This window comes from Tachysurus fulvidraco, chromosome 22, assembly GCF_022655615.1.
Source record: "Tachysurus fulvidraco isolate hzauxx_2018 chromosome 22, HZAU_PFXX_2.0, whole genome shotgun sequence".
Classification (NCBI taxonomy): domain Eukaryota; kingdom Metazoa; phylum Chordata; class Actinopteri; order Siluriformes; family Bagridae; genus Tachysurus; species Tachysurus fulvidraco.
The window spans coordinates 14,153,710-14,167,922 of NC_062539.1; the positions used below are offsets into that span (position 1 = coordinate 14,153,710).

General features: G+C 40.2%; 1 protein-coding gene and 1 long non-coding RNA gene across 3 annotated transcripts in view; one reads left to right on the forward strand and one right to left on the reverse strand.

Moving 5' to 3' along the window:
* The window catches only part of LOC113640385, an 8,653-nt gene extending 6,755 nt beyond the window's left edge, over nucleotides 1-1,898 (forward strand). The window contains exon 2 of the long non-coding RNA XR_007139128.1: nucleotides 1,651-1,898. This is a non-coding gene — a long non-coding RNA (uncharacterized LOC113640385). The remainder of the gene's footprint in view (nucleotides 1-1,650) is intronic.
* Nucleotides 1-14,213, reverse strand: part of cdh7a (cadherin 7a) — an 83,525-nt gene that overhangs the window by 9,392 nt on the left and 59,920 nt on the right. For both annotated transcript variants that reach the window (XM_027142852.2, XM_047806462.1), the window contains exons 9-11: nucleotides 12,209-12,330; nucleotides 6,460-6,577; nucleotides 5,518-5,769 (exon numbers count right to left, since the gene is read on the reverse strand). In XM_027142852.2, coding sequence (XP_026998653.1) covers nucleotides 5,518-5,769; nucleotides 6,460-6,577; nucleotides 12,209-12,330 — 492 coding nt within the window. The remainder of the gene's footprint in view (nucleotides 1-5,517; nucleotides 5,770-6,459; nucleotides 6,578-12,208; nucleotides 12,331-14,213) is intronic.

Below are 14,213 nucleotides of genomic sequence, written 5' to 3' on the forward strand. Positions count from 1 at the left end.
GTCCATCATGCGGAATCAATTACACAACAATCGGGGTATTTTTTTTGTTGGGTTTACAGACGAGGTGGGGGTTGAGGGTTGGGTTGGGTTTGCGGTGATGGTGACGCGTTGGTATCGACCTCTTAAAAATGATGCAGTGCTGCTAGATTATGTGCTGCCATTTCTCTGTCAGTCCCGGCTGCTGTCCCACACAACCGGCGTCCGCTAATGGAGATGTACTGGAGTCTGCAAAGACGTTTATACGACCGCGGTGCTGTAGGTAGCTGTGGTTTACAGCGCCGGGCTCGCCAGTGCAGCTGCTAAATAAATCGAGGGGGACGCGAGCACGTACTACATCTTCATAAGCGTGTTTATACAGTATACTGGTGTAGACTTGGCGCTGGACTTACAGCCATTAGGAGATTAGGCTGAAACAGAGACACGGGTGACCGGAGGCAGGACAGCCCGGGGCAGGAGCTCGCCTCACCTCACCTCTCGTGTCCGCTTCCCCGAGCTGTGGAGTGATGAGGAAATTCAAGCTCTGCCACGAAAACAGCCATTCTATGATATTAGCTGCTGTCATGTCAATCTAATAGTGTGTGCTGATATAAATCGACACGGCAAGATTTTAAACGGAAAAAGTTGAGCAAAAGAGTCAGAGGATTTAGAGATAAAAATGCTTTGCTTTATTTATTCCTGTAATCAGCAGCTGAGAGCCAGAGTCAGGCAGCATACCGGTTAACACGTACGTCCCTTTGTTCGACTGGGCATGAGGTGAAATCATCAACCAGGGTTGCCAGATTTCAGAACATTTCATCCTACATCTCAAAGACCAGATAATGTTTTTCTATTTCTAAGCATAAGAACACTTTGAGGTGTTTAATATTAGAAATGCATTTGCACCATTCACTCCATGACCCTGTTATCCCTCTTCACAATACCTTACCATTAATCTGCATAACATCTTCACATCTTTTCATATGCTTTGCCAGAAATGCACGATTTGCTCTTCAATCGAGTCCCTAACCCCGTACCTCCCCTTTACTCACCTAGTCACCTCACAAAGGTGTGTTTTGCTTTTTCGAGATTCATTTCCACCCAAATTCGAAAACAAATGTCCGCTGAGATTAAACACGACGAGCACAGCAGTGGAGAAGTTGTTGCTATAGCAACGGCGAAGCCGGGAAAACTTTCCAACTGTAGCGGTTGTTAATGTTGCTCCTTTTAAAAGATTAAATTAACATTAATGGCAATTCTGTTAATATTAAAGAAGCAGGAGCTCGATTCTGAAGTGCAGAACCCCACAGAGTGAATGCCATGCTTTAAACATCAGCCAATGGTTAATATCAACCGGTTTCACCTCCTACGGCTCAGCAGATGCACTTTGCACAGCAGATGAAGGACTAAGATCTAAAACATCCTGTTTCTCTGGAAACTTCACACACACACACACACACACACACACACACACACACACACACACACACACACACACACACACACACACACACACACAAACACACACACAGTTTGGACAGAAGTCCTTCATGAGCTGGGTAAATGTGTTTTTCTTTGTGTCTGTCTTTATATATAATTGAGTTATAAATAATATAACTCTCTCTCTCTCTCTCTCTCTCTCTCTCTCTCTCTCTCTCTCTCTCTCTCTCTCAGGTACTTTGTTTGCTGCATTGTGTAGCGAGTTTGCACAGGAGTCCTACTGTTCGGATTAGAACGCAACTGACAGCGGGGCACAACGCCTGTTGATTTATTATTTAGAAATCCGGAGGGAAAAAACTCTGTTCCATCTCAATACCACAGCTACCCCTATACACACACTCAAACACACACACACACACACACACACACACACACACACACACACACACACACACACACACACACACACACACACACACACATATATATATATCCACACACTTGCACATCCTCCCTCTTCCCCTGTTCAATCACAAACTAGTCACAATATGAGGAGATTTTTAGCCCACAGCATGAACACAAATTTTTTCTGTTCTAATTCTATGGAACTGAGACTAAAACCGGACGAAGGAATTAATCCTGAAAAGGGATCCTGAAAATATCAATACCAAATGTAAAACATATCTCCTAACACTGTTTGAAGAAGAAGCGATCTCTTTATGTTGCCAGATTGAGTGTTTTAATAAATTACAAGACACAGATCTAATCTCCTCTCATCTACAGTATATCCATCAACATGATTATCTGCTTCCCGGTGCAAATAAAGGACTGATTCAATTTGATAAAACTTGTAAAACGGAGTCTTTTAATAATGAATCTATTTGCTTAGAATGTCTGTGATTTTTTCTTCTTCTTCTTCTTCTTTTAATTATAGATTTTTCCTCATTTATAGGAAGCTCAATTACAAATAAATACACAATGCAGTACGAAAGTTAGTTCTCGTTCTCGCTTACGTTACAGCAGCTACACACCGGCCGTACGATTCATCAGATGTCCTGCAGATGTCGGAAAACATAAAGGAACCTTTCTGAAACATCTCATCGATTCCTACCACAAAACGGTACAAAAACACTCCAAACACAACATCCGGAGACTGAGCGAATTTTAAAAACTGCACAGTGAAGCTTCACTAAAATTCCACCAGCTTCTGGCATGACCTGCTGTATGGTCACAATGTGGTCAGGAAAGATATTCACTTTCATACAAAGAAAGGAAAAAAAATAAAAAGCGTTCCCGGTGGCGGCAGCGATACCGTGACTGGCTCACACACGGCTTCCGCCGCTTATCTCACAGCCGTTTTGTTCCATCGCAGAAGCTTTAAAAGGTGTGTGAATAACAAGACAATAGAGATGATTGATTTATTAAGTCTCTTTACGAGACAGCATCTGACCTATTCAACATCTCATATTTTTTGGAGTACATCACGATTACCCCATTGTGAGCTTTTCAGCTTCAAGTACAAAAAAAAAAAAAGGGTCTGAACTGGACACTAAAAGAGACCCAGCAGCTTCATTGTTTCAGTTTTATTCCGGCTGATGGATGACCGTCTCGCTCTGTCTCACTCTCACACACACACACACACACACACACACACACACACACACACACACACACACACACACACACACACCATCTCACCAATTCTGACTCATGGTTTGGACTTCCAAGCCTTGATGGCCTCTCAGTGGGGTGCAATCAGTCAACAGATTGCAGTGTGATTGCGTCCCTTTGTTTTGTTGTTTCGCTTGGACAGAGAGACGGGGGAGAAGAGCTGTCGTCTGCACACTTTAATTAAGACTGACTGAAGCTAGTGAGAGCCAGCGTCCTCTCTAAAAACCCTCTCGAATTGTGCTTTGAGGATTTCTTTCGGATTCTTTTTTTATTTTTTTCGGTGAAAAAAAAAAATCAAGGGGGGATTAAACGTAGGAGCGGGAGAGAACGAAACTGATCAGCCTGGTTACTAAAGAAATAAGACTTTGCGGCGTCTGGTTGGTCAGGTGGTGTCGATTCGTTTCTTGTTTCGGTGATCGTTTCCATAGTAACCGCTCCTCCTTAGGGACCTGTACAGTGGACGAGGTGTGATCCGAAATAAACCGTTCTTTATTTAATAAAGAAGAGCGGATCATCGTGAATATGGCGACGGAATCAGAGTCTCACAAATCAGAAATTTGTAACGGTCAAAGTTTTTATTTTATTAAGTTCAAGAGAGAGAAGAAAGGACCACTGTAATATCAAGGAGTACAGTCCCATAACATTTAATGTAACTATAAATGGATAAAAAGCACATGGTCGGATTTATTAATAAAAAACAGTGTCGAAGAGGTTGAATATTGAAATATTGCTCTGTTAGAGCAATATTTCTATATTCAACCACTTCCAAATAATAAAGGAATAAAATTCCTACTTTTATCTTTCATTTTTTGTGCTCAAAGCCCAATGCATTCGGTATGCCTTGGTCTTTAAGCACGGAAAATGAAAGGTAAACGTAGGAATTTTATAATCACACAACTGTGAGTATTTTTAAACAAAGGTCGACAACGATTTTTGCACCCACAACCGACCAGCGACCGTGACGCCATGACGTCCACACACCAGTGCAGCACAAGGAAAAAAGCAAAGTAAAAGACACAGAACACAAAGGTCAGGTACCCATCAACGCTAATCTGATCTGAGAGACATCACAACAATACAATAATCATGAACTCATTTATCCATCAGCGCTACATTCACTCGTCCTCTAAACCTCGACAACAATCAGCCCGATTTCCACCAATCAGAAGGCAGCGGAAAGAGGGGCACTTGTTAAACAATCAGCTAACAAAGACGCTAAATGCTAACATGGCACGTCACCAAACAAACCCACCGGTACACAGCGAGCTGCGTCCTTCACAGCTTCAGCCGTCGCGAATCCGGTTAAAGCCGGTGTGACGAGCATCAGCAGAGTGACATGCTGCAGAATCAATCAAACATAATGGATCAAATGTACTTTTGGAAATTAACTATGTAATTAACAAATGTTACTCCATCGTAAAGCACAGCATTTCTCCCAAGAGCCAGTTTAGCTGTAATTAATTATTTTTCTCCTCACAAAAACAAGTTCATTTTGAATCAGTTTAGGTCTTAATGAAGACAATGAGGAGAGGAGAAGCAAACAAACAACCAAAATGATGAGACAACGTCCTTGCTGCGTAATTGACTTTCTATTTGTTTCCTCTCAATTAGACGACAGGGAGCTGAAACACGCTGGAGCCGATATAAAAACAATCGGAAAAGATCATTAAAAAAAAAAAAAACTATCTCTATTAGATTACAAACACCCATGTGTACCTCAGATACGGTGCCAGAGAAACATGCATGTGGGTGGTGGTGGTGGTGATGATTGTGGTGGTGGTGATGGTTGTAGTGGTGATGATTGTGGTGGTGGTCATAGTAGTGGTGGTGATAATTGTGGTGGTGGTGGTGGTGATGGTTGTAGTGGTGATGATCGTGTTGTTGATGATAGTTGTGGTGGTCATAGTTGTGGTGGTGATGGTGGTGGTAATGGTTGTAGTAGTGATGATCATGGTGGTGGTGATGGTTGAGGTGGTGATGGTGGTTGTAATGACTGTAGAAGTGATGATCATGGTTGTGGTGTTTGTTGTAGTTATCGTTGTAGCAGTGATGATTGTGGTGGTGGTGATGATGATCATGGTGGTGATAAGTTGTGGTGGTGATGGTTGTATTGGTTACGATTGAGGATTGTGGTGATGGTTGTAGTGATGCTCACGGTGGTGGTTGTGACGGTAGTAGTGGTGATGGTTGTGGTGGTAATGGTTGTAGTGGTTATGATTTAGGTGGTGGTGATGATTGTGATGATAATAATGGTAGATAACTGCATTAACTGGGTTGATAAGGATGATGAAGCAGGTGCTGGTTATGATGTTGGTGATGTTCCTGAAGATGATCGTATTTGTCATTCTAAAACTCTTACTATTTAGATATAATAATTGTACTGAACAGATCGTGACCCTTGTGATGAAGGTGATGATGATGGTCTCTTACCGAGCAGTGTCATGATGCAGGCCAGGATAGCTGTGAGCGCTCCGGTACTAAGTCCAGCCGTCAGGAGGAAAGCCTCGGTGCCACAGGCCTGTGGAGCTCCATCAGAGTCACACTCACACACCCGGATGGACAGAGTGTTGGTGCTGCTGAGAGACGGACTCCCGCTGTCCACTATCAGCACAGGCAGACGGTACAGTGGCTGCTCTCGCCTGTGAAACCCTCCACGCTTAGTCAGGATGGACGCCGTGTTATCTGGAGAGGAGACAGGAGAACAGACGATAAGATGAGAAAAGGAAAGAGTGTTGGTGAAAGGAAATGAGGTGAGAAAAGAAACTAGACAGATCAGAGATACTAGTGTTAAGGTTATTACAAAGACTTCTTTTTACAAAGTAGATATTTATCTGGAAACTCTAGGCTACATGTCATAATGGAATATTATTACAAGTTCCATTTTTAGCTGTTAGGGAAAATTCTCATAATAAATGGACTTATTATCTGCTTAGAAATTTCATAACGCTACACAATGCCGACATAAGTCGTCTGTGACATCTGATATACATCGTATGCTATTAAAAAAACAGTAATACATCACTGATGGGCAGTGTGCATAAGGCTACATACTGTAATAGCTACATAAGGCAATACTGTATGTGCATTAGTAAATAAACACAACCATATCAGCTCGTTTGTGTGTTTATGCTTAAACATGTTTTTAGGTATTAATCATTGTTTTTTTCTAGTCGAAAATATAACACGTGTATCTTAAGACAACAAAATTGAGTTCTTTTATATGAAAGCTGATCAAATAAGACGTGTTGTGTTATCGTGCTCTGCGTTGGGGATTCTACGCCAGTGTAATGCTGCTCTAAGTACAACATATTGTAATACGTCTTCCAGGTGTGTTCGGGCAGATAAGGCATTAAACACTGCTGTGTAAGCTACCTTTGTTGTCCCGCAGGGTGAAGTTGTGGTTCCCGGCAGCCTCGGCAGTCAGGGAGAAGAAGAAGCGATGGCCGCTGGGGGGCTCGTCTTTATCCACCGCGCTCACCGTCTCGATCACCTGAGAAGGACGCAACTCTTAATTTACTTACATCTTAATACCGTTAACTTCATGCCCGGACTGCTGATTTTATATTTCCTAGTTTTATTTAGAATTTTTTATTGTGTCTACATAAGCGCTTCATAACAGCTGACATCAACTTAAACATTCATAAGACTACACAATGCCGACATAAGTCACCTATAGCAACTGATAAATACCTTTTTTTATTACTTTAACACCTTATTTAATGATAGTGGTTATAACACTACATTATGCCTACATAAATCATCTATATCAACTAATAAATACCTTTTTTAATTACTTTAACACCTTACTTAATGATAGTGGTCATAAGGCTACATGCAGAAATGTTGAAACAACTGACATAAACATACATAAACATTCATAACACTACATAGAGCCTAAATAAGCACTTCATGACAACTGACAATCATTCAATACACTATAATGGTTATTTAAAACATCTATACTTAAAAAAAAAACTTAAGCATAGGCTTAAAGGACTTTATGACAGCTGACATAAACTTACATAAACCATCCTTATAGTAAATGACATGTACATACTGTAGTATAAGGCATAGATGACAACCTATTTCTAAAGAAAATTAAAAAATAAATAAGTGAAAACTGTTCATAAGGCGACCTGACACATCCGGCCTGACAAATAGGTGCTTCATAACACATGATGAAAACCTACATAAGTATTCGTAACTATACTAACACTTTTTCCTTTCTTTATTGTGCTAGTCTGTTTTCCTACAGTACCTGTCTTGTGTGCTTCAAGGCCAGTGCTCATAAAGCTGCATGACATTTGCTACATACAGTCAGTGCTTCATAAGGCGATATATAAATGAAACACATCACTTCTATTACAATTATTATTATTCTTTAACTCAAGCATTACAGACTAGAAAAGAAAAGAAAAGAAAAGAAAAGAAGAAAAAAAATCAGGTTAAATGATGAAGTTGTCATTATATCGAGCCCTCATGCCTGAATCTCATTGAGTAATAGCGTACAAATCCGATTTGGAGTGGCTGTATCGATACAGCTGTCTGCGACCAAGTTTGAGTTCTAATCAAAACGATCATGGCGCTGGGGGGTGGGGGGGAGTCAATACGCTATCAGTGATTAGTGCTGCTTAGACAGTGTGCTGGGGGATTTGGAGAAAAGTGCTATGTTTTGGAGATGATTATCAGACCTGTCTGTCAGGTGGAGCATTAATGAGATTCCCCTGATATGCTGTCGGGGCTTAAATCTACGAACCGGGGCTGAGTTTAATACCCAGCTCCCACGTGTCACGCTGCGGTCAGCACAAAGTCAACCTGCTCAGAAGTCCTCGACACCGAGGCACGGATGAGGTCCGATTGGGAATAAACATGTTGAGAAATTGAGTTCTGTACAGCAATTAATAGGTAAGTACAGAAGTGTGTCTGTAACACAAAGCTAAAAGAGAACAGCGGCAGCGTTTTTCCCTGTAAGCGCCTTCCAGTTAACGTAAAACCCTGTATACGTGTTCATCCTCCACTCTTTAATCAGCATTATCTATTAGCACGACAGCATGACATTTGTAAATGTTTGACCCTTTGCTCCTTTGTTGTTTTTAGCAGATTCTTCTCAGTGCCAACGCTAACTGCTAATAAACACAGCTAACTGTTAAATAACCATTTCTATTAGCTAAATCAAACATGCTGATAGATTTTATTTCATGTTAAGCAGCTCAAAACGTTCTCAACATTTCTTTACTCAAGCGGGAAAATCATGAGTTAAACCGAGAGCATCATCCGATCGACTGCTGATGTGAGGTAAAGGAAGAGGGAGGGGCTTGTAACATCTTGTAGCACAAGGACGCCTATGTCTACGGCACGTCTCTGGCCTCGGCAGCGGCGACAGAGTCTGTCTCAGAGGAACCCGAGGGTGACTCCGGAGCTCAGGCATCCTTAAGGAGTTAAAAAGCTCATCTTGTTCATTGCTGATGGTTTCAGCTGCAGATTTACCAGGAACTATACATAATCCTCCAACAAATAAGTCGCAGATCATTGAACCTGTTCGTACCGAGCTTCTGTTAAATGTTAAAAAGAAAAGGACGATGGGAATAACGGAGGGCAGTTCAAGGAGCCTGGGCAAAATGCCGTGAGCTGGAAGGAGAAGGCGGTGCAGGAAAGCACCTGGAGTGACCTCATTAGAGGAACTTCAGGATGGCATCTGGGGACGTTTTTTACGCATGGCCATCTGTTTTAGTCCGTAATGATCGGGAGGTTTGTGCGTCTCACCGAGATCACCAGTGTTTAGCAGAGCGGAAATATTGCTCTAGTTTTAAGAAGAACTTAGAGAGCAGGTCCAACACCACACCTCCATTTCACTTCACATTCAATCGATTTGTACAAAATGCTCTGGACTTTTCAAGGTGGCACCATCAGACAGAGCTTCAAGTCATAAGCTTGATGTGAAGCAAGAAAGTAAGTAGCACTAAGTAATTTAGTAAACTCGACACGCGTGGCTTTGTTAATGTAGTGGGAAATAAACACGAATTAAAAAGCACCAGGAAATTTGAAGTACAATCGAATTTGCTTCTGTCTTTAACTAAAAGTCGTTGCTAATGAAAGTGAGCCACTGAGTCAGTGAGCAGACACAAAGGTGTGGAAATGGACCTGGACCTAGACGTCAATCTCACAGCCATATAGAAGCACTGGAGCGTTTAATAGTCCAGCGGCGGAAGCTTTTTAGGGCCGTGTTAAGGACACAGCCAGTGGGCCGAAACTCTAACGAGACCTGAGATCTGGATACTGCGAGCTCCTGCTATGGCTGCACCACGTCAGGCTCTGGTGCGTCCTGAATGACCCCGGAACGAGCGTGAACCACGAGGGAAGTCAAGCGCTTAGGAACAGTGAGCTATTTGATGGGAAATATAACTGAGGGTTCGCCCGGGGTCTTAGAAATACGGCACAGTCATCTGGCTATTAATATCTGGGAAAGTTAAAAGAGATGGGGAGTCTGGGATTGACCGGAAGACACAGACATGGATCCGGAGGGGGATTCGACTTTTTTTTTTTTTTTTTAGACAGAAATTTTTCATCAGCGTTTGCTGAGATGAGCGCTACCTCTGGTAGCAAACATGATTTCCCATGATGCCGAGAGTTAACCGTAATTGCTGAGCTGCCAACAACGATCATTCCATCTGGGAATTTCATCAGGGAAAGTCGTCTCATGGACCCTCAGTGTGGCTTGTGGCTTGTTGCTTATGATTTAAAAGCTCTAATGGGAACGATGGGAATTTGAGAATTGTTCAAAACCCGTCTATGAAGACGTATATTCAAGGCATGATTCCATCTGGCTTTCTTTTCCCTCTGTAGACTTCACATTACACTGTTTTTTTTAAAGCTCCTGTAAATATCATGAAATTCCAGCTGTGAGAAAAAGCCCTGGAGCATTACAGAAGTGAAAATGTCACCTGATCGAATGTTATGGCATCTCTAAAGCAGCAGCAGTGCCAGATTGGTGTTTATTATGTCCTTTCGACTATCTTACAGGGAACATTTAATTCTAAGGACATTTCACATTTCTAGCGTCCCGGTCCAAGGCCAAATACGATCCCAGTCTTGACTCATCTGTCGTTCATTTCAACCTGCTTTTTGACCATGGTCCCTAAATCAGTTCATTTTCCATCATTGTGATCTGATCCTTTGATTAGACTTACACACTGCACAATAAGCCTGTTTTTTTTCCTCGTACCTACGCTCAGACGTGATCCCAATGCTCTCGGCCGGAGGCGAATTGTGATATTAAAATCGCAGGCTGTGTGTTTGTGAAACTGAAATTAGAAAGGTCTGCTTTCAAAACAGATTCAAAAGGTTGCCAGATTGTGATTTTACAAGTGTCAGTGAATTTCATGAAACCTTTATTTACAGCCGCAAGCAGACAATCATGTGTTGATGGATGTAAATGGGGCCATTTTAGTAGTTGTACAACTCATCATGTATAAAGTCAGACATATTGACATATAAAGCTTTTTGAATGTGTCCTTAATTAAAAGGTACCAGGTTGCCAAATTGATACTTTTTTTTTTCAATTTGTTCATTCCAATATTTCAACACAAGTAGATCACTTCCCCTTAAATCTTTATAGTATGTATATTTTACACTTGTTTTAATAGCCAACTACAAGATTTTCTTAATTTATTAATGTGTATTAATGTGTATTAATGTGTTTAATATTTCAAAGCTACTGCTATCCTTATTAAAAGGTCACCTGGTTGCCAGATAAATTTTTTATAGCTATTCTCATCAATCCTTCATTTAATAATAACAATAAACATTGTTCGGGTTCTTTGTACACACTGCGAGCGGTAACTTCTGTATGTATGTGAAATGTTGTAGCAGTAAAATGGCTGTGTTCTAATTAAAGCAGATGAAATAAAATCAGTGTATGTGCTTGTTCTGCGTCAGTGAATGAGTTCGCTCCCTCTCATAGCTGCTCTGTATTTATAAGAATAATCTGTAATAATACAAGAGCACTTTAATGCTTAGGGAAATGGCGTAGCTGTAATGCGGCTTCATTAAAAATAGATTGGATTACAGTATGTTCGTCTGTTGATGTTACATATACGAATTATTCGGGAACAGCGCTCGCAACAGCAACTCGCATCACACTTTGGATTGAACTCTTTTTTACTAGTGCACCACTTCCATTGTTTTGAATCAGTATATACAGATGAAGGATTTTATCTTCGCAAGTCTGATCTAAAATGAGTCAGGACTCCGTTGGCTTTCAGTGTGAGACGTGTGTATTTCTCTCTGTACATAACCGAATTTTAGTGGTGTAAGATCAGATATGAGCTGCACTGGGAGCATCTCAGGGAGGAGAAATGGGCTTGATTTCACCATTTACTCTGAAGATACAAACATGTGTGTGAAAAAAAAAAAAAAAAACTTTTTTGAATAACTTCTAGTTCTGAATATCTTAACCTGGTATGTTAAAAACATACAAAGAGAAATATTTCTAAAACACTACAAATTCTTAAAATCCTGAGTGTCTACTTTCATCTGAGCTTCATATTAACACCACTGTGGAGAGAGAGAGATGAAAAAAAGACACTCAATGATCAACATGAACACATTTTCCAGCTCATTTTCCAGCGATTTCCATTCAGATATTGGGCTGGAATTTGGTTAATCACATCGGCGATACACAGTGAGCTTGTTTTCTTTAAACAGTGTCGAACCTGAGGAAAAATGAAGCATCCCTCTGGTTACTTTGCTCTCCCAACCTCCCCCAAGGCCTCAAACTGTCAATCAGACAAAAGCGCTAATTACATTCTGAGCGTCGGCTTCGCTCTCTGTGCATCCGCTTCCCCTCTTATCAAACTAATTTGTTTAATTCATCAACCGTGAACTTTTCAAAGCAGAGTCTCTGGTGTTCTTGGTTCCTTCAGGTCAGCGCAGGCGTACGTCGTCGGAAAGGGACGTGGCGGCTGCGACTGAAAATGTCACCGGTATATGAGAGATTCTGTCAGAACCCTGAGGGACACGCTAATCATATGAGTAGCTATTTCACTTTTCTCTGACTCGTATAAAAAAAAGAAAAAAACTAAAAAAAACTATGCAGCCTGATGTAAGCAGGAGATTGTAGTACCTGGCCTGGTCCAGCACTCTCGCACAGGAACGTCTCGTACTCTATGGCGAAGATGGGAGCGTTATCGTTGACGTCCATCACAGTGATCAGGGTGATTCCTTTCCCCACCTGCGAGGGGTCCACTGGAACAGACAGACATGCTTTAGAACACAGTGTTCTCTGAGATCTTTCTCCTTTTTCGTTCTTTCTTTTTATTTTAATGAGCTACTGTAACTTTATGAACATCTTGTAGCATGTACAAAATGTTAAGGAAAAGGCTTTTACAAACAACTTTACAAAATAAAAAACCCCTCACTATCTAAGGAACCATTTTAAGAAAAAGTTTATAAGATAGTATAGTAGATAAGATAAGATAAGACAAGATAAGATAAGATAAGATAAGATAAGATAAGATAAGAAAAGATAATATATGTTTTTTCTTCATTGTGACATGAGAAAAGGTCACAAATGGATTCTTTGGATAGTAAGACGTTCTTCCTCAATTTTTTTTTGGTTCTTTTTTTTTTTAAATAGAATTCTAAATAGTTTATCTGTTTTGAGAAAGTAAAGAACCTCCTTACCAACCAGCCAAAGAACCACAGAGGAACCCTTTTTCTAAAAGTGTTTAAAAGGTTCATAGTTCTTCTTTGAGACATGAAAAAGGGAAGCATTTCAAAAAATATCTTTTGGTTGTTCTTTCTAAAGAGCTTCACTTCTCTGAGAAAATTAGTTTCTTAACAGTTCTTCAGAAAGTTAAAGAGGTCCTAATTCCCACAAAATGTCTGCTTAGAACCCTTTTAGTAATAGGGTTCCTCTGTGGTTCTGTAAATGGTTGGTGAGGAGGTTCTTGTTTCTAAAGCGATTACCTTTCTTAAGAAGATCTTAAAAGATTATCTTTCTTAAGAAGTGTTCACCATCAGGTTAAGACCTGTTCCTCTGATTGTTAAGAAATCCTGTTTGTGAAAATGTATAAAGAGTTTATACGAGAAACATCCCACAGAAGCTTCATCTTTTCCAGAAGATGTTCTTGAGAAGAGGTAAATATTCAGGCTGAGGATCAGTAACTGACTGTATCAACCGTGCATTATTTATAATTATTCATTTTATTTATTTTTTTTGCTTTTATGTGAATGAAAATGAAGAGTGTGGACTTGAAAGAAGATCCACCAACATGGAACACAAGGAATCCGATTATAAATAAATAAAAGTGAAACGAAACATGGTAGCATAATAACGATTTGCTGGAAACCCTGGAAATCAACCCACAAAGAAAAATAGTTTATATTTTTCAAAAAGTATTTCAACATCCAATCTTTCAACACTTCAAGGTCACCTGATTCACGGCCAACATTTAGCCACGAGTTGTTGGAGATTGTTATTCATGTACTTGGCAAACGGAGAATTAATAAGGCACATGGGCCATCACAAAGTTATTGTTGGTAAGCATATAACATAGATTAGAGAGTTTTTTGGGGGGTTTTCTTCATAACATGAAACAAACCTGAACACGTGTGGAGGGCAAACAGGGAGCAGTTGAGCAGAAGAGACACAGATGGGAAAAAGTGCTGACTACATCCGACAGCTTCCGAGCCACAAATACATGCATCAACAACAATTAATAAGACTTGTCATGAGTTTTTTTTTATGTTTGCATTTATTCTTGTCATTATTTATCCCTTTATATATATATAAAACCAAAACGTGCTTCTATAAGGTTTCCAAAAACTTCACTGGGGTTAAGATGCTAATCATGCTAATACATAGCATCCATGCATCTGTTTATTTTTTACTATTACATAGCCAAAACAAAAAGTTTCAACACGATGCTATGACTGTTTTTAGCTCCACAAATATTTTTTTTTCTCAGCAGAATTAACATAGTAATACTTTCAGTGTGATTCTAAACAATGCTAAGGAAAGGAATGCTAGATTTATTGCACTGCTAGTGGAACTAAATAAATAAGTTATTTATTTATTTATTGGACACAAGACAATTGAGTAAACATAAATGAATCTGTTTACTATA